Source organism: Dermochelys coriacea, chromosome 3, assembly GCF_009764565.3.
Source record: "Dermochelys coriacea isolate rDerCor1 chromosome 3, rDerCor1.pri.v4, whole genome shotgun sequence".
Lineage (NCBI taxonomy): Eukaryota > Metazoa > Chordata > Testudines > Dermochelyidae > Dermochelys > Dermochelys coriacea.
In genome coordinates this window covers 116873412-116894722 of record NC_050070.1, presented here as the reverse complement: position 1 = coordinate 116894722, position 21311 = coordinate 116873412, and the positions used below count along the sequence as shown (strand labels likewise).

The window sequence follows — 21311 nt, the reverse complement described above, 5'->3', positions numbered from 1 at the left end:
CTCTGGCCTAGGTTGTTGCTGTCCCTAAAGCCTCTGATTTTTACTGGGTATAAAGTGGAATGCATTTAAACAAACATGAGTTGGTGTGATTGTGAAAACTCTTTCTGCACATTATGTATAACTAATTGGCTAATTTCTTTTGCCAAGGAATCCTTATCTGAAAGTGAAAATGGCCAGCATAAACTAAACATTGTGGTGTTCAAGGGAGAACTGCTGAGCACTATTCTGCCCCAAGAAAAGGCTAAAGTTATCCAGGCCAAAGTTGTTACTGCTAAAGAAGACTGGAAAAATTTTCTCTCCACCCTGCACCAGAAGGAATCTGCTTTGGAGGTATGGAGCCAGTCAAACAGGAAATGGATTGAATAGAAACTTTTTTTTTTTGCCTTTCTGATTACATGCATGTTGATAGACTGAGTGCTTTACATTTCTTGTTACTGAGTAGGGCCAGCTTTGCTGTCTGGTTCTTGGTCGTGCTCAGGGTCTAATTGATCACCCATATGTGACGTCAAGAAGGAATTTTTCCCTAGGTCACATTGGCAATGGCTTGTGGGGGACAGGGGAGTTGCCTTTCTCAGCAGCATGGAGTGTGGGTCACTTGCTGGGTTCAAGTGGGTATTATTGTGTCTCAGTCCCTCCTATTCTCTGCCTATCACATATAATAGTTTAATCTTCTGTGGGCTGTAATATTTTGGCTTAATTTTGGTTGAGATTTAGTGTACAGATGCTGGGTGGTAGTGGTGGCCTGTGATAGACAGTATGTCAGACTAGATAATGTGGTTCTCCCTTCTGGCCTTGGAATCTATGGCTCTTTCATAACTAGTTCTAAGTGCCCCTCGTTTGATGCAACTGGAAAATGGCTAAGCTCAGAGGGTCAGATTCTGTCACCCTTACTCCTATTGAGTAGTTATTTACCAGACAAATCATCCCATTAATTTAAATATCATAGCTCACATAGTAATGTACTAGTCAAGGTAGAGGATGGTGGAATCTGGCTCAACCTCAGCCGCTTGAGCTTCATCCAATACACCAAATAGCTAAGGTACATGAAAATACATTGTTTTAGTGCAAGACTCTGATACCCTTGCTCCATGAGTTATTCGACTGATTTAAATGGGCCAGCTCAAATAGCAAGCTACTATTAAACACGAGTAAGACTATCAGAATCTGGGCCTTCATGCAATCACTAGACCAAGTTTGTCCCACTGAAATGTAATTAAGATTTACCCAAGCAAATATTTTAATCATAGATACAATGTGACACCACAGTAGTCTTCACCTTTCAAAATGTCTGATTCAAGTAGCATAGTTTTTTATCCCGGGGAAGGATAGCTCAGTGGTTTGAGCATTGGCCTGCTAAACCCAGGGTTGTGAGCTCAATCCTTGTGGGGGCCGTTTGGCACTCTGGGGCAAAAATTGGGGTTTGGCCCTTCTTTGAGCAGGGAGTTGGGCTAGATGACTTCCTGAGGTCCCTTCCAACCCTGATATTTTATGATTCTATGAAAGATGTTTAATTTCTAACACTGTATACTTCAAGTCCAGAAGGGGCCATGACACAGAACTTCAGACTGGATGATCATAACATAGGCCGTAAAATCTCTTCCAGTGATTCCAGTTTCAAGCTCCTGACTTCAAATTGAGACAGAAAATATCTTTTAGGTCAGTTTTAAATTGCATTGACAGGAAATGTAGGAAACTCTTTGGGCCAGATCCTTACCTCTTGTAAATCATCACTGAAGACAATGGAGCTACACTGATTTAGGCCTTCTTTGTCTCAGAGTGGATGTGTGGGGAGATGTCATGCAGTACAGTGGACACATCCTGTGCTTTTCTCACATGGATGGGGATTAATCCTTCTAAACCCAGAAGTTTCAGTCCCACATCCTAAATCTTTCATTCTGAAGTGATAGGAATGAAAAGAAAATTAGTGTGTTTTTAAAAAAAAAAAAAAAAAAAAAAACCACCTAGAGAAAACTAAACTACTTGAACTATGCTGGTTAGAGCTTTTACGCCACATTGATGATATTCTCTCAGCCAGTGGAAGGAGTCCAGAGGGAAAACATGCAGTCAGCAAGGTCTTTTACAGGCTTATTTATAAGGACTTGAAAGTAAAGCATATTACAATCAGAAAGTAATGGTTCAACTAAGTCCTACAGCTCTTGGCTGTGAAGATGTCCATTTTAAAATCATTTTCCTCACTCTGGCTCCCAAACATAGCCTTCCCCCTGAGCATTTGTGCAGGGTGGGGGAGAAAGCAGAGCTGAAATGAACCCTTCACACCTTAGCATACCTGTGTATGCATATCTCTGTGTTTGGGTTATAAATTGCATAATAACATTACAGCAAACTTAGTGGTGCATCGATTTTTTTTTTTAAATGTCTCCATAGAACTTAAAGATCCAGATGAAGGACTTTGAAGCAAGTGCTGAGCCTTTCCAGGACTGGCTGAACACAACTGAGAAGATGATGCAAGAAAGCAGTAGTCGACTGCATGACCTCCCTGCAAAGAGGAAAGAACAACAAAAGTTACAGGTGATAAGGGCCTAAAAACGTATCCAGTCATCCCTAGCCTGGTTTCCTGTGTCATGAATTCCTAATAAATGCTTGATCATGCTGGCACCCTGATCTCCAGCTAAAGGCTGCATCCAGTTTTGGGGCTGACTTCAATCCTCAGGCAGATTTTGTGTCTCAGCACTTCTTGATGGCATATGTGGTTTCCTTTCTGTGACTGTATCATGTGCATAATGATCAACTGTTGCCTTTTTTTAAGATGCTTGCTGATGGCCAGGGCACGAATTTCCACGTTAACAGGGCTGCTTGCTTTCTTTTTTGCTTGCTCTTTTGCACCCGCACTTAATAGTAACATGCTTGTGCTTTACAGTCTGTCCTTGAGGAAATAAGCTGCCACGAGCCTCAGCTCAACAGGCTAAAAGAAAAAGCTCAGCAGCTGTGGGAGGAGCAAGCTGCCAGCAAAAGCTTTATGCGCAGAGTGTCTCAGCTATCTTCTCAATACCTAGCTCTAAGCAATCTAACCAAGGTAATGCACCCCCACTGTGTGCGCTTTCCAGCAGTTCTTGTGAATGTGACGAGTGAAAACGAATGGTTGAATTCTGAAATATCGCAATGGTCTTGCTGCTGTATTGTATGGTATGTCTGCTCTATCCTATGTCTGAGGCTTGTGGTATAGAGGGGAAAGGTGTGTGTGGATGGTTTACCTGATTGAACGCTGAGCTAATTGTTTTTTCCAATGCATTGATCTGAGAAGAGAAACTGAGAGTCCACATACATGGGATATAATTCCTTCCTCCCCCCCAGCCCCCCGCAAAAAATGGTAGTTTGCAGGGAGTTATGTTTTAAATGAAACAAATTTGGATGTTTTGAATGAAAAAAGCAAGCCATGATTTACGGCATTTAGGATCATTTAGTTTGATAATCAGTATCCCCAGGAGCATGTAAGGTAATTATTTTTCAAAACTTAGGGGTATTTTATACAGAATCACAATACTGACATGTTGCTAATACTTAACCAGTCCTCATATTAAAGTTTATTATCTCCATTATGAATTTCTGTGTCTAGAAGTTGGTAGATTGGTTTCAGCATTTTTAAAAAGCATTTGTTAGCTGTTAGGGCGTTTTTGAGTTATCAGAGCGAGGTAGCATTCTCTAGTGGCTTGGGCACTGGATTGAGGCTGGGAGACCTGCATCCTGTTCCCATCTATCCCACTGACGTGCTGTGTGACATTGGGCAAGTCAACGCATCGCTGTGTGCCTCCCTTTTCCCCTCTTGTCTTCCTTGTCTGTTTGGATTGTAAGCTGTTTAGGACAAGGACTATATCACTCCTGCAATGCCTGTCATGGTGGGGCCTTGATCTCAGTTGGAGATAAATCAGGCACTACTGTAATATAAACAATAATTATGAATATTAGAAGTGTGTTATTGGAGACCATTTAATATGAGACCATTTAATAAAGTATCTCATTTCTATTTTTAATAATTACTAGTTTGTTAATTTGTCAACTAAGTGTACACAAATAGAGTATGAAACATAGTCATATAATATACAAAAATATTGTATATAGGGCCATATCATGCTCTTCATGATGATTAAAAAAAAAAAAAACACAGGAAGGGAAAAGGAATAGGGAGAAATTCTCCCAAGTTGAAACTAATGGAATTCCTTGCATATCTTAAAATCAGAGAATGGGAGTTTGTGGAATGTCTCACACACCCCCGGCTCTATCTACCTTCCTATATGGGGCAATCCCAAAGATCTGTACCCAAAGCATCAGCAGAGTGCCACTGCTTGCACAGAGCTGCGAGATGCCTTCCTACAAAAGTGTGTGCTCACATTGTGTACTACCAGAAGTTTCTAAGTGATCTTCAGGGGCAGCCCTGTGTGGAGCGTATTGAAATAATTCAGTGCTGAGGTGATGAAGGCATTGGTAAAGTAAGGCAAGGTCCATATGTGGAAGAAAAAGATGTAAGAAAATGGAAATAGGCCTTACAAAAATCAATAGCTGGAAACGGAAGAGAGACAAATTCAAATGAGAAATTACGTGCAATTTGGGGTCCATTAACTACTCCAAATCTCTCTGCCATATGACACTTCAGAACATAGACACAATGGGCTGAGTTAAAGATAGTACTGAAATTAAGGAGTGAATTTACTGTCCACAAGGTCAGGTTTTATGTCCCTCCTCTAGAAGGGTGATAGATTTGTGAAGTATACATATTTTTATGGAGTTAAGCCCTAGTATCTAATATTATTTTAATAATTCTTTGTATTTAGTTCTGTATATAGTATATAGTATATATTTGAAGTGGCTAACTGATGGGTCTCAAAATGTAATTGTAAATGGGGAATTATCATAGAGTGGCTATGTTTCCTGTGGATCCCTCGGGGACCAGCTCTTGGCCCTATGCTATTTAATATTTTTATCAGTGACCTGAAAGAAAACATAAAATCATCACTGATAAAGTTTGCAGATGACACACAAATTTGGGGAGTGGGAAATAATGAAGACAGGTCATTGATTCAAAGCGATTTTGGTCAGTTGGTAAACTGGGCACAAGCAAACATTAAATGTTGTAATATGGCTAAATGTAAATTTATTAGTTAGAAACAGAGAATATAGGCCATCCTTACAAAATGGGGGACTCTATACTGGGAAGCAGTAACTGTGAAAAAGTTTTGTGGTGGGAGCAGATAATTACTTGAACATGAGCTCCAAATGTGATGCTCTGGCCAAAAGAACTTAAGCAGGGGAATCTCGAGTAGAGGTAGACAAATTATTTTACCTGTGTATTTGGCACTTGGGTGACTGCTGCTGGAATATTATGTCCAGTTCTGGTGTCCACAATTGAAGAAGGATGTTGATAATTTGGAGAGGGATCAGAGAATGATTAAATGATTAGAAAACATGCCTTATGGTGATAGACTCTAAAAGCTCAATGTATTAGCTTAACAAAGAGAAAGTTAAGGGGTGAATTGATTAGAATCTTAGATATGTGCATGGGGAACAGATATTTAATAATGGACTCTTCAGTCTAGCTGAGAAAGGTATAATAATATGATCCAGTGACTGAAAATTGCATGTAGACAAATTAGACTGCAATTAAGCCATACATTTTTAATGGTGAGAATAATTGACCATTGGAACAATTTACCAGTTCTTATTATAGATTCCCCACCACTGACAATTTTTAAATCCAGGGTGGATGTTTTTCTAAAAGGTCTGCTCTGATAATTATTTGGGGAAGTTCTATGGCATGTGTTATACAGGTGGATAAATAAGATTATTAGAGTGGTCCCTTCTGACCATGGAATCTATTAATTGAAAAAATGTAAATGAAAATGGCTACTTTACGTAAAAAAATTCCTCACTTATAAGTAAGTACTTCAAATGGTTTTGCTAATGTAGTTATTTAGGAGACTGACTGATTTGTTTAAACACTTAGATCTATTGATACATTGAGTAGACTGAAAAAGGGAGCATTTGAAGAGCCAAATCTTCTAATTTGGGGGACTAAATGTAGTGTACTTGTAAAATTGGCACACGCATATAGTGCGTGCACCACTCATGTTTGTATATGCAAAGCAGATAACTGCACGTATACGCACTTGAGCATGCAACATATGCATGAAATATGGTAGACCGCAGTTTAGCCACCTGCTCTAAGCGCATATTGAGCAGTAACAATCACTGGAATGGTTGGCAGTGTTAATTTCTATATGAATTTCAGGAGAAGGTTTCCAGAATGGATAGGATTGTCGCAGAGCACCATCAGTTCTCTCATGGCATAAAAGAGCTCAAGGGCTGGATGGCTGATACAGTTCATATGCTGGAATCTTATTGTCTCCCCACAGCAGACAAAAGTGTTCTAGACAGCAGAATATTAAAGCTGGAGGTATGTAAACAAATGGCTACAAAGATGACACACATAGGATACATTACTTCAGTTGCTATGAAATAGTGACCACTATAAGTAAATTTGCAAAATTCAAACACCATTCATTTACTTCAAAAAAACATTTGGAAAAAATGTTGCCTTTTGGTGTAAAAAGGATAAGATAAGAAAGATATACTAGACCATTGTGACATGGAAAATGGTGTAAATATTGAAGAAAAAAATTCAAGATGATACGTTGTTAACTAAGGCTATAGAGAAAGTATGATATTGTTTTTAGTTACACAATCATACTGTGTCAAATTTTACAAGTGACTTAAGTGCTGTATTGTGTAACCATAACATTCTGTTAATGTAGTTTATTTGTTAGTAGTAACTAATGCATTACTCATATCACTTTACAGAAAATGTTGCAATGCTCTACCCCCCCCCCCCAAAAAAAGATGGTGGATGATCATGTTTACGTTATTGTTGGTAACACTGGGCATCCCCAGCATTGTCTATCTCCAGCATTTAAAAATCCTGAGTCAGGCCCCAAAATTATGAGAGTTGAAATCTCATGATTTTTAACTAAATAATAAAGTTAGCATTCTTTTCATTTGCCTTCTATTTTGAAGTGGGTTCAGAGTTCATGTCTTATTTTTCTGCACAACCATAAGAGCTAGACAGTCACTTTTTATTTTTAATGAAAGCTGAAAATCCCATACGTACACAACTCCAGGAGCTGGGGTTTAAGAAAAACACCAAATGCTGCAAGATGTGATAAAATTGTGAGAGCTGGCAATACTGGGGTCACCAGATTTCAAAAGTCGAGGCACCATAGTGTTGTAGATAGGTCTTAAACAGAGTTTTATTTCAGCACCACAGCAGAAGGGCTCTTTCACCACAAAATATCTCCTGTTCTCCATGGATCACTATAGAGACAGTGAGAGTTCTAGTTCTTAGTCTCTTCTTCTCTATAGTGTTCAGCTTGGAAATCTGTAGAGCAAAGCCCTTTCTGCCCAGATTCCAGGAAAACTCACACTCTCTCTCTCCCCCTCTCCCTAAGTGCTAGGGTTTCTCTTATGGCCAAACCCTTCCTTTGAAAGGCCTCTTTTACTAGGGAGACCCAGCTGTCAAGCCCACCCTCCCAATAAACAGCTTGTACAATCCATTCAAAGTGTAGTGTAGCAGCTCCTTTTCTAGTAACGTTTATTAACCATTTCCTCTCATTTTGGGAGAAGGACTACATACATGTCACAACAATGAGGCTAGAACGAGGTCTGTTTGCTTTCTAGAGACTGTTATCAGTGAAGCAGGAGAAGGAAATCCAGATGAAAATGATGCTGACAAGAGGAGAATCTGTTCTGCAAAACACTTCTCCAGAAGGAGTGCCCGTCATTGAACAACAGTTACAGATACTTAAGGAAACGTGGGCTTCTCTCTTGTCCTCTTGCATTCACTGTAAAAGGTAAAAAGAGATGTGAGTGGGGAATGGTAACGGGAGACAACACAGTTGAAAATATCAGCATTTTCTCCAGAAGTCATATGATTACAAGACAGGCAAGGTGGGCGAGGTAGTATCTTCCATTGGACCAACTTCTGTTGGTGAGAGAGACAACCTTTCAAGCTGCACAGAGCTCTTCTTCAGGTCTGGGAAAGGTACTGAGAGTGTGTTACAGCTAAATGCAAGGTGGAGCAGATATTTTAGCATAAAGAGTGAGCACATATTCTAAGGGACCATTCAAAGTGAAGTGGCGTGCTAACACCTGTGTAGTCATAGGACAAAAATATGGTGATCATTTCTAATTACAAACATTTCCAAGTTTCAAATAACCAAGACTATTTATCAGTAGATTATATCTCATCATACATTAGGGAGCAGATACTAAGTAGGGTACTTGGAGTCAAGACTTATAGATTCTATTCTCTTATACCATGCTTTACCCATATATTTATTAGAGCTAGTGCACACGTGGTTGAGGGATATGCTGGGACTGCAACCATCCTGTATCCACCACTAATATCCTTTGCTGTTCCTTTTCAGATGTGGGCAAGTAGCTTCAATATTGGTACCTTTCTGTATATTAGCCAGCCAAAATCTGTAGCACTTTTCATAGGGCAGTTCAGCATATTACATGTCTCTTTTCATTCTGTCCCCTTAACAAACCTAAAACTTGAATGACTGTTTATTGCCTTGTCTAATTGCTAGAATGATATGAGATACTGAATATCAAGTGATATGTATTTTTAAATTGTAGTCATCTGGAAGGAGCGCTGTCCAAATGGACAAGTTACCAGGATGATGTTCGTAAATTTTCCAGCTGGATGGACAAAGTGGAAGCGAGCATGAATGCTTCTGAGAGACAGTGTGCAGAGCTGAGGGAAAAAACAGCTGTCCTCAGTAAAGCAAAGGTTTGTTTACTGTTACTATAGTCTTAAGAAAAATCCTCCTTGGTGGTATGAGTAATAGTTTTATTGTATGTTATAATGGAATAAATATTACCATGATGTCTAAACAGACAGATACAACTGTTTGATACTTAGATCCTACCCTGGAGTATGCACTAGAAATCAGGCAGATAGCTGTTCAGATTGAAGTCCTGTTTCCTCATTAAATTCTGCTGCTGCAGCCATTAATTGCTGGGGGGAGGAACAGTACTATAAACCATACTAGACAGGAAATCTGTCCATGGTAGGGTGAAGTTCAAATTTTGGCCAACTGACTTAAAAAAAAGCCTTAGTGATAAATCTTCAAGTTTATATTCTCATAATTCTCTCATATTCTTGTTCAAAATGGCACAATATGCTATGACATTAGAATGGACATGTTTTACTTCACAGCAGCGTTTGTGTGCTGGTTTATATAACTACACAGAGTGCTGGGCAACAGTGAATCAGACCCAGTCTGCATTATAGTCATATGCTGCATTTAGTTAAGTACTAATGTGTTTTGAGTCAGACATTTGATATAAGCAAATAGCCAGTTCAAGGAGTTCAGGGCACAAAGTGAAGCCTCAGGAGCTTAATCCAGGTGGTTATTAATTGCCATGCAATGTCATTATTGCTGTTATTTCTCCAGTGAAGTCTTATGCGAGGTAGTTTCTTACACACATGCACATCCTTAACCACTTTAATATCTGAGTGCTTTTGAGTAGTGCATTAAGCAATGTGGCTAACATCTGACTGTGATTCATTCCTGCTTCCATCCTCTCCTCAGGGAGAGAGGGGTAAGTGCAGTGGAGTTCTATTTTGATAGGGATCTCTGGCTTTGGATTTTTTTTCCCTAATGCATACACTGCTATGTGTTTATGAGAGAAATAGCAACGTGGAAGAAATTAGTCTTGCACATGGCAGAACTTGAACCATAATAAATTCAGTGGGCAAAATTCCACTGTCACTTAGGCCTGGGCAGACCTATTGAGAAGAGAATCTGTAAGAGCAATATAAGTAAGCAACAAACTAATAGACCAAAAAAAACCCACTAATTACCTTACAAACAAACAAGCTGTCTCTGGACTTGTTTGAATATTGATCATTAGTAAACCTGTTCATTTACTCTGTGTTATGCAGTTAATCAGTGAAGAAGTGTTGAGTCACAGCAGCCTATTAGAGACTATTGAAGCAAAAGGCACTGGCATGACTGAGCATTATGTAACCCAGCTTGAACTCCAGGACCTTCAAGAACGATACAAGTTCCTCAAAGACAGGATAATGGTACAGTTTATCTTGGCAGTACTCCAATGTTTTTCTTTGAGTTTGGGGTGGAGGGAGAGTGTGTGTGTGTGTGTGTGTGTTTGAGAATTTTTTAAATGTATATAATTTGGGGGGCAGATTGAATATCTCTGGCTATTTTGAATTCAAAAGCAAAACTCTCATTGACTTTAGTATGGCTAGGATTTCACCCACCCGAAAGCTTAGAAACATCAGTGCAAATACAAAGAAGGATTTTTGTTTGACCATGAATTCATGTCATATGGCAAATGTAAACACTTTGTATTTGTACTGATGTTAAGTAATTCACCAATGGCCTTCTTTTACAGTCCCTACTAAATATAGAGCTTAGTATGAGGCTGAGTCCTATTGACTTCCATGTCATATGACCCATCAAAGTAAGTGCTACACTCAATGGTAAGTGCTGGCAGGTTCCAGCACTAGCCCAGAAGGGATTTTGGAAAGTTTGATGTCAGAGAGTGATGAAGGCTGAAGCAGTTTTAATACAGTGTCTTAAAAAATCATGAACTTTTGAAAATTATATGTACTTGCAGAAACTCATCTGCAATCGGCCACATTGGGCTGTGAATTTGTGGCATCTGATAAAATAATAATCAGTGAGGTCCTGGACAAAATGTGGATGGGAAACCTAGGTGCAATAATAGTGTTCGGATTCTCTATCAGTCCTGCATAATGCTTGGGTCATTGTAGTGGAGGTGCTATCTTTTACATGAGATGTAAAAATGAAGCCTAACCCTCTTGTAGTCAGCAAAGATCTCATGGTAGATTTATTAAGCATGGGACTTAACCCTAGTGTCCTGAACAAACTTCTCTGTTGGTAATTACAGAAATCCCCCTGCAGTTTCAGTTGTAGATAATCTTTTAGTATTGCTTCTGAAAACATCATTCTGTAATGTTGCTGATATATGATGGCTATGGTGTTGTGTCCCAGATATGGCAGTGTTTTAGGGCCAGATTGTGAAATCGGAGGGACTACTCATGAAAATGATTGTTTATCAGTGTAAGTATAGGGTACACAGTCTAGTTCTTAGTAATCAGCAGAGTTATCTTTAGATATAGCAAAACACACTGAGATTCTCCATATGGAATGCTATTATATACTCTAAATAAGAGGAGGAACTATTATTGTATGTAGTTGACAAGGGTCTGAATTCCTGAAAAGAAAATGGGCCAGATTCTGAGCTCACGCTTGTGACAATCAGGAATAATTCCAATTAAATCACTGGGGTTGTGCTAGTTTAAAAACAAAGTAAATGAAATAAAAAATCAGGTCCATTGTTAGTATTAATCAATGCTTTAACTATAAATGGTCTCAAACCAAAAGACCAGATCCAAATAGCCTCAAATTGAGACAAAGTTCCCATCTGAATCGACATCTGTATCTTCATATATGCCCCCTCTCTTTCTATAATTACACAAACCATCCCCCTGAATCTAGACCCCCTGAACTTTGGGAAAGTTCAGCTCTAGATCCAAACTTTGTATTTCATTTCTAGGATTTATAGTTAGTCCTGCCTTGAGTGTAGGGGACTGGGCTAGATGACCTCTCAAGGTTCCTTCCAGTTCTATGTTTCTATGATTCTATAATCTCTTAACTGGTTGTGGCTCAAATGAAGTATTTTTAACAAACAGGAGGCTGTAACCAAATCTGAGAAACTGCTTCACTTACATCATGAGTACCAAAGAAAACTGAAGGCCTTTGAAGTATGGCTGGAAAAGGAACAGGAAAAACTTGAGTGTTTATCATATCTTGAAGGTGATGCTCAGACACATGAGTCAACACTCCAAGACCTACAGGTATAGTATGTGTGGCATGGCACCCGATCTAAATGAATTCCATTTGTAAAATACAATAACAATATTTGCATGACAGAGAGGTTGTATTCCTTGTTTATCTTGGGGGGGAAAAATTGAAGCACAGTAATAGAACTATTTTGCTGTTTTTTAAAATATGTTCTAGACATGCAAAAGACTTACAGGGCTTGATTTTTTTCAAGTGTACTTCAACAGGTCCTCCCATTTGCAGGCACAAATAATGACATTTACTTTATGTCTAACAACTTGATTTCTGGATGCAAATGAGAAGTCTGTTACCCATTGTATTGGCGCAAAATGAGAGTGAAATCCTGACTCCAATGAAATCAATGGCAAAAATCCCATTCACTTCAAAGGGACAAGCAATTCACCTCCAGCCTACTAGTTCATCTTAAGAACGTAAGAACAGCCATACTGGGTCAAACCAATGGTCCATCTCGCCCAGTATCCTGTCTTCTGACAGTGGCCAATACCAGGTGCTTTAGAGGGAATGAACAGAACAGAGCAATTATCGCATGATCCATCCTCTGCTGTCCAGTCCCAGCTTCTGGCAGTTGGTGGTTTAGAGATGCCCAGAGCATGGGGTCACGTCCTTGACCATCTTGGCTAATAGCCATTTGTGAACCTATCCTACGTTAACTTATTTAATTCTTTTTTGAACCCAGTTAGACTTTTGGCTTTCACAGCATCCAATGGCAATGAGTTCCACAGGTTGACTGTGTGTTGTGTGAAGAAGTACTTCCTTTTGTTTGTTTTAAACCTGATGACTATCAATTTCACTGGGTGACCCTTAGTTCTTGTGTTACAGGAAGGTGTAGATAACACTTTACTCTTCAGTTTCTCCATGCCATTCATGGTTTTATAGACCTCTATTATATTCATCCCCCTTAGTTGTTTCTTTGTGTAAGCTGAAGTCCCATTCTTTTTAATTTCCCCTCATCATTTCCATTGTCCTATTCTGCATGTTTTCTAATTCTAATATATCTATTTTGAGATGGGGAAACCAGAACTGCATGCACTATTCAAGATGTGGGCACACCATGGATTTATATAGTCTCATTACAATATTTTCTGTTTTATTATCCATCCCTTTCCTAATAGTTCCTAATATTGTTAATTTTTTTGAGCGCTGCTGCACATTAAGCAGATGTTTTCAGAGAACTATTTATGATGACTCCAAGATCTTTCTTGAGTGGTAACATCTAGTTTAGACCCCATCATTTTGTATGTATTGTAGGGATTATTGTTTCCAATACACATTTGCACTTCTCAGTGATGATTTTCTTCTGCCATTTTGTTTCCTTGTCACCCAGTTTTGAGAGATCCCTTTGTAACTCTTTGCAATCAGCTGTGGACTTTAGTAATTTTTATGGTCTTCAAATTGAGCTACCTCACTGTTCATCCCCTTTTCCATAGCATTTATGAATAAGTTGAACAGCACAGATCCTAGATCTTTGAGGGACCCTCTCCATTGTGAAAACTAACCATTTATTCCTACTCTTTGTTTCTTATGTTATAACCAGTTACTGATCCATGAGAGGACCTTCCTGCTTATTCCATGACTGCTTAGTTTGCTGAAGAGGCTTTGGTGTGGGACCTTGTCAAAGGCTTTCTGAAGGTCCAAGTACACTGGGGATCCTCCTTGTCCACATGCTTACTGACATCCTCAAATAATTTTATTAGAGTGATGAAGCATGATTTTCCTTTACCAAAGCCATGTTGATTCTTCCTCAACATATTGTGATTCATCAAAGGCTTTCTTCAGTTTCTTACAGTTCCTTTTTATGGCTCAGACTATATTGTTGTTGTTGTTGGTACTATTCTTTTATTTAAATATACAGCGGAAGTAGAGCAAAAATATCAGGTAAAATCTAACATTTTCAGCTGAGTTATTCTTAGAGTTTCAGGGGTAGTTTGAACTCAGAACTCAAAGAATCAATGTCTTCATGAACCAAAACTGGCCCAGTGGTTCACACAAACCACTGCAAACTGAAATGGGTCAGTTTTCTAGATCTCTAGATATAATATACTTTGGGTTTTGGTTTTGTTAATTGATTTACATTTTGCACAAGGACTCTTTTGTATAAGGTCTTTGCTACCCAGCTAGTGGGCTCAGTCCTGCTGCCTTTCAACTCCTGGTTGAACTCGTGTTGACTTTTAGGGATTAAGTTTTGTGACTTCCAGTTGACCCCATATATCATCCACAGTCACACCAAACTTTCCCAGTTTTGCAGACTGCAGTAAATCTGGCCTGAATTTAAGTCTTTAAAGGGAAAACTTTGTACAACTCTCGGTCTCCAATATACTTATCAGTATTACAGTAAAGTACTGTCGGGTTCTAAAAGCCAGAACTGAAGGGATCTGAAGATGAAACATGATGCCACTTTTTCTCTAAATCAGCTGAAATAAATCCATACGATCACATTAGAGAGTATTTTGTTCATTGAGTCGAAGTCTTTCATAACTTAGCAACTGAGTGAGAAGTTGTTTTTTTTTTCGTCCTGTTCTTGACCTAGCAATAACACAAGGACTATACAGTATTAATCAAATATAACGTATTTATAAAGTTGATGGGACAATTTGTAATTAAGGGCTGCAAATGTGAAATACCCACAATCTTGCACATGATTTTTTAAAGGGATTAAAGTCAGTGTGGATATGCTGTCTACAAAATTACACTTTTTAAAAAATATTTACATGGAAGGAAAGTTTCTTAACATTAAGGATGGGATATTTGTTCCATAGAAATAAATGTGAAAAGAAGTACATGTTTCAGGTTGCTGTGTTCTTCTCTTGTGCAGTGTTTGAACAGATGGTCCCTTCTTGGCTTTTTTATTAAAGCCATTTTCATTCTGTTCCGGAATTAACAGCAGAAGTATGTCTTCTGTTTCAAATATCTTCATCAGAAAACTGGGGACCACCATATTCTGTAATTTGGCTAGCCCATTTTGGTATCAAATGGATTTATGATGAACCTGAATTGCTCAGTCTTAAAATAAAACCAAACTGGCTTAATACCCTGGAGGAGAAAGTTAATATCGGGACCGGGCAACAGTCTAACAGAGTAAAAACCAGCATATTGTAATTCTTAACTATAAAGGATGCTGGGAATGAGTTTGTAATTGTATATGAAATATTTACAGGGAAAATACTGGTATATTTATTACTAAAAAATCTGGGCCATAAATCTCCAAACCAGCTGTTTCCTGATTTTGTATGCCTTTTTTTCAATCAAATTTCTTTAAAACGTGATACCCTTTGTGGCTGTTTTTACCTACATAGGACAAAAATAAGCATCTGGCTAAGAGCAATGGAAAACAGGTCCAGGAATCTAATGAAACAGATTTGATTTTAAAAGTTACCACATTGGCAAGCTGCTAGTGTCCTGGCTGCCAGCCTGAAAGCCTTGAGTTCAAGGATGTGCTGAATGGACTTGGATCCCAAGTGCCCATGCCAGCAAAGATGACTTATGTTTTGGAAGTTTATAATCAGCTCAGCAGCTAAGGGAGGAACATATCGCACATTTTGGCCATAAATGTATCCCTTAATTCATTGAGCAACACTAGTGATTGTGTCAAAAAAAAAATCACTCTGCCAGGCTGGGTTAGTTAGTGTTCACGACCAGACTACCACTGAGGTGGTATAAGGTACTCAACTTTAAATACACTGGGTCATGTCATGGCTCCACTGAAGTCAAAGAGAGTTTTGCCATTGACTTCAGAGGAGCTAGGGTTTTATCTACTCTGTAAAACATGATTACCACTGTTAGTGTAAAACATGTGAACAAGTTATCCCTGTAATTGTAAACTTGCAGGAACTACAGGTCAACTGTGCAGAGGGACAGGCATTACTAAATGCAGCGGTCCATAGCAGGGAGGAGGTGATATCTTGGGGCATACCCCAGATAGAAGACAGGGCACTGGAGTCCATGCGACAGGATTGGCAAGTTTACCAATACAAGCTTTCTGAGGCCAGGACCCAGCTAAACACCACTGTGAACAGACTGAGGTTAATGGAGAAAAAGTTTCAGAAGGTAGATGACTGGCTTAAGACCCTGGAGGAGAAAGTTAATATCAGGACTGGGCGGCAGTCTGACAGAGCAACAAAGGAGATGCAGCTACAGCAAATGAAGGTAATTACTGTCCTATCTGAAAAACGCAGTATATATCACACATGGTGTATACATTACAGTGTAGTTCTATTATGAAAAATGATTGTAAATACGACATTGCCATTGTCTCTGAGAGTCCAGATCAAACTTGCTTCGCTTACAGGTGAAGAGATGATTTTGCCAAAGCTGTAATCTCAGTGTGAGATCTGGAATTTAATTGGCCTGTAGAGTGCACTGGCACAACTGTAAGAAGAGTTTTGGTCCTGGAACTGTAATGTATTCAACTCTTTCTTGATGAGGGAACCAGAATCGAATCCAGCACACTCTCCCATCGCTGTATTGACTGTCTCTGCTGTACTGACCAGAGTAAACAACTACGTTTCCAGTGTTAAAATACATGGTTGTAATCGCATACACTTGATAATGTCTGTCTTCTTTGTTTCAGAAGTGGCATGAAGAAATAACCATCTACAAAGATGATGTTGAAGAAGTTGGGGCATTAGCTCAGCAAATCCTGGAGGAAAGTCATACCACCAGTAGAATGGGAAATCAAGCTACCCAGCTTACCTCTCGGTACCAAGCTCTGATCCTTCATGTACTGGTAAGTAATGGCAATTCATTCATTATAATATTATGCAATGTCAGCAAAGGGGGAGACACAGGTAGGTATTATTTATTGGGCACGGTTACCACAAATTATTCATTGATACAGAATCCTCAGTCATGTAATGTGCACATACAAGAACCCTCCCCTCTCTAGATTTCAGTGGGCTAGGTGGATCAGGGCATTGTTAATAGGAAACAGACCTTTCAGCCAACTTTTGAAGTAATCATAAATTTCACCATGTCATGGGTGTTAAGCAATCTGTGTGAAATGTGTTGGTAGTCTGATTTTGTTTTCCTATAGACAGTTTGTGTAAATTATCTACATTACAAAAAATATCCTCACCGCAGATGCAGACTGATACCTCTCTTGGCAGTCCCAGCAGACAAGTCGAGGGTTCAGTGTGCATGGACATTGAATGAATTTTAGAGAAATGCCTTCAGGTTGTCATGGAGGCGCATTGGTAAGGCGTTGTGGGGAAACTTGAACTGGCAAGGTCCATTTTGCAGATCACTTCAGATGATGGTACTTTCAATTTGACACCTCTCACAATCACTAAGCGTACATCTGCACTTAAAACACTGTAGCGGCACAGCTGTACCACTCTAGTGCTTCAGTGAAGATGCTACCTATGCCCACAGGAGAGCTCCTCTTGTTGGGATAGGTCCCCCAGGTCCCCAAGAGACGATAGCTATGTCAATGGAAGAATTATCCCAGCAACCCAGAACTGTCTACGCTGGGAGTTAGGTCAGTTTAACTGTGTTGCTCAGGGGTGTGCATGTTTCACCTACATAATTTCCTAGTCTAAACCAGGCCTAAATTCACTTAAAAATATAAAATAGAATTTTATCACTTGTACCCTCCCCCTTTAGTGCTAAAATGTTACTCCATTTTAACATTAGTGATTGCTATACACACATGTTGAAAAGAGAATACAGAAAACCCCCATGGGAACAATTATCTGGTGGATATAAAAGGAATTAATTACAAGTCAATGAACTTCGTAAATTGATTATTCTTTCATAAAATAAGCAAAATTTTGTTGCTTTTATTAAATGTTCTCTTGTCAAGAAATGGACAATGATAAGCATTTCACTTTCTGTTTCCAACATTTGTTTGAAGGAACAAATAAAGTTCCTGGAAGAAGAGATTCGAAGTATGGAGGAGTCAGAATTAGCTTTCTGCACTTACACAGATTGGTATGGAGCCACTAGCCAGAACTTAAAAAATGTGGTAACCAAGACTGATGTAGTGGATAAAACAGCAATGGAGAAGAAAATGCAGAAACTAGAGGTACAGTACACCTGAACTTGGGAGTTGTTAATCCATTTTTCTTCATGAGTTAAGTCACATACACTAGTCCACATTTAATAGTGTACCTCCAATTACTCAGAATTCTGATTCCAACAGTCCAGAGTAGTTAGCAGCATAGAAAACATTGGGTGTAAAATTTGATGTTCTCCTAGTGTGTGGAGTTCGATGACATTGAATTAATAGTTTGGTAACTCTTCATAGTGTAATTCATCTTAATCCCATTCTTCTAATAGAGGGTGTTTATATTTTGGTTTAGTTTAAAATAAGACACCCAAATAATCATATGATATAAATTTTATTATTGAAATGTGTTGGGGGGAGCAAAACTCTTCCTTTCCTCCCACTGAACTAACCCAGAGGTAAAACACACACTTTACCTCAGAGTTGTGAATGAATTCCTCAGTCTCCTTGCAATATTTAAACCTACTATGCCAAAGAACAGCTTTCAACTATTCCACATTATCTTGTGCACTTTGTATTTGACAAACTCCATAAATAAAATTTCCTAGTTCAACTCCTGAAATTTCACCACCTCTGGCTGATGTCTATTATGTGGTTTTAAAACGTATCTCTTTAATGAAAGCTTTAATTCCTTTCTGAGATGTACAACTGTTTTAGTTTTTCTCATTAGCCATACTTAATAAGTAGTGGAGAATGAAGAATTATATTTCCTTGTATCTGTTCCACTTATGCCAGCCTTTGAAATATTGACCAAAGTGATAAACCATGTGGTATTCACACTAGGTCTACTATCAGCATTCATTGTATTGCAATAAAACAGTACAGTGAATTTGAACTGTTTCGTTATCTGTTTTAAAGTGAATTTCTTGGTTATGAAAAGTGATGAGCTGATAGTCTTGGAGAGAGAGAAGTCCGGATCCTCAGCTGGCAATATTGTGTTTGAATTACAATATGAACAGCACAAGTGTAAGCTTTTCCACGCTTCCCTGCTAATGCATCTCATCATGGTACTGCAAGTACCATCCCTAGCAGTGAGAAGTTCGCTCAATCTCTTTGGCCTCGGTAGTTTGAAAAAGACATTGCTACTAGCATCTCTTTGACATAAAAATTAAAACAAAGGAAAATGAAAGGGAAAAAGACTGTCTGCTTCCTCTGTTAATTTCACCATATTTTTCTTTACAGCTTCTTTTGAGTGACATGGATGTAGGCCACAATTTGCTGAAATCTGCCCGTGAGAAAGGTGATCGGGCTATTAAATACATGGAGGGAAATAAAGCTGACCAGTTAAGGAAAGAGATTGGTGATTACATGGAGCAACTTGAAGAGCTGGCCAGCTCTATCAGGAAGGAGCATATGGCGTTAGAGAAGTGCCTCCAGTTGTCAAAGGAATTCTCAGACAAGTACAAGGCACAGACTCAGTGGCTTACAGAGTACCAAACCATATTGCACAGTCAAGTGGAGCCCAAAACTGAATTATATGAGAAGAAGGCCCAGTTATCCAAATACAAAGTAAGAATTGATGCTGTGACTCCATTGTATGAATGAAGTTTTGAGCTAGAAGTCCTTGAGGTCCAAGTTTTCAGCTGTGGGGGCCTTAATAGATTCCATGAGATCCCTCATCTGGATGCTCAAATCATAAATACATAGTATCCGTGCCAAAGAGCCAGTGTAAGCACCCAAATGTGGAATTTGGGTGCCATAATAAGTTCCCCATGTTTGAAGATTATCCACCTGGGGCCAGTTTTTGTTCTCATTTACATGGAATAAGTATGGAGTAACTCCTCTGATATCAATAGTTATTCTGGATTTAAACTGGTTTAAGTGACAATAGAATTTGACCTGCAGTCTTCTGGAACTTTTCTGTCACAGCAGACATTGCCTCCTTTTCTTGCTATATTTAAGTTTTCTATATAATGGAAAATAGGTTATAGTGTTTATCTATCCATCTATCTATCTATCTAGTGCTATTTACCACAAAGATAATGAGAATTAACCTGAAAACTGAGGGCCAGATTCAGAGGTGACATAAAATGATGGTGTAAATTATATGGTGGTAGTTCATAGAAGTTGTTATAGTTTTAAACTTTGTGGGGAATGGAAGGTCAAGGAGGTAGCAGGGAAAGCAACTAATAGGAGGGTGAAAAGGAAATCAAGATAGACCTTTAATTAGTACTTTTCTGACTACACACTGCCACCTCTGTGTGTAAATTACAAATGTAACGTGTAAGTTACACATTTCCTCATTTAGCTTCCCTACTCAGCATCTAAATTACACACTTTCTGTTGCACCTTTCCTTTGTATTCCTGAAGTGCATAAGTTTTCACCTAGCGATACATGCTAATATAGATAATGTACTGCATACTGTTGTTTTGTCTGATTTTAACCCTGAATATTGAAGGCGTGCGAACTCCTTCTCATCAGTCTACTAGTTTTATAGGTGTAATGATGCAATGAATTGAGCCAAATTTTGTTCCACAATACACTAAAGTCAGTGTGGTTACTCTGGATTTATGCTGATGTAGCTGAAAGCAGAATTTGGCCATGCCACACGTTTGGCTAACTTAAAATACCTGTTGATTTATTAAATGGTCTGAAAAATTCCATCCTGTGTTGGTCTGAGACAAAAGATGCACAATTCAGAACTCTTTTGAGATGTCTTTTTTATTTTATTTTATTTTTTTTAAACTAAACTGAAAGTTCCAGTTTAGTTGACATGGGAGATTGTAGGCTCCATTGCTTTTAGTTAATTTTAAAAGCATTATAAAAATATTAAGAATTAAAATAGTTTTAGAGAGACAGGGTGGGTGAGGAAATATCTTTTATTAGACCAGTGTCTGTTGGTAAGAGACACAAGCTTTTGAGCTTACCCAGAACCCTTCTTCAGGCCTGGGAAACATACTCAGGGTATGTCTACACTTAAAATGGTACAGTGGAACAAAGAGGGATTCTCCTGTCAGTAATCCACCTCCCTGAGAGGCAGTAGCTAGGTTAATGGAAAAATTCTTCCATCTATGTAACACTGTATAAATGGGGACTTAGGTAGGTTTAACATTGCCGCTCTAGGGTGTAGATTTTTCACATCCTTGACAGACATTGGTTTTACAGTCTAATTTTCTACTATTGACAAGTCCACAATGTAGTGGAACAGATTGTTTATCACAGTAGTTAACACATATATTTCAAGGGACCATTCAAGGTGAAGTGGCTTGTTAATACCCCTTCAGTCATAGGGAGGGAAGGGAAAGTGGGGGGGAAAAAAGGCAGTTGATGTAGGGGGTTGTTATAGATTGTTGTAATAAGCCATAAATCCAATGTCTGTTCAGTCCAGATTTTTAGTGTCTAGCAAAGTTACAAAGTTAAGCTCCCAGGCTCATCTTTTGAAAGT

General features: G+C 38.7%; 1 protein-coding gene across 1 annotated transcript in view; it reads left to right on the top strand.

Moving 5' to 3' along the window:
* The window catches only part of SYNE1 (spectrin repeat containing nuclear envelope protein 1), a 507598-nt gene that overhangs the window by 262370 nt on the left and 223917 nt on the right, over window positions 1–21311 (top strand). Inside the window, 12 exon segments of the mRNA XM_043511213.1 lie at window positions 148–330; window positions 2386–2529; window positions 2879–3034; window positions 6242–6406; window positions 7684–7856; window positions 8647–8800; window positions 9959–10102; window positions 11753–11917; window positions 15750–16067; window positions 16492–16647; window positions 17773–17943; window positions 19108–19434. Coding sequence (XP_043367148.1) covers window positions 148–330; window positions 2386–2529; window positions 2879–3034; window positions 6242–6406; window positions 7684–7856; window positions 8647–8800; window positions 9959–10102; window positions 11753–11917; window positions 15750–16067; window positions 16492–16647; window positions 17773–17943; window positions 19108–19434 — 2256 coding nt within the window.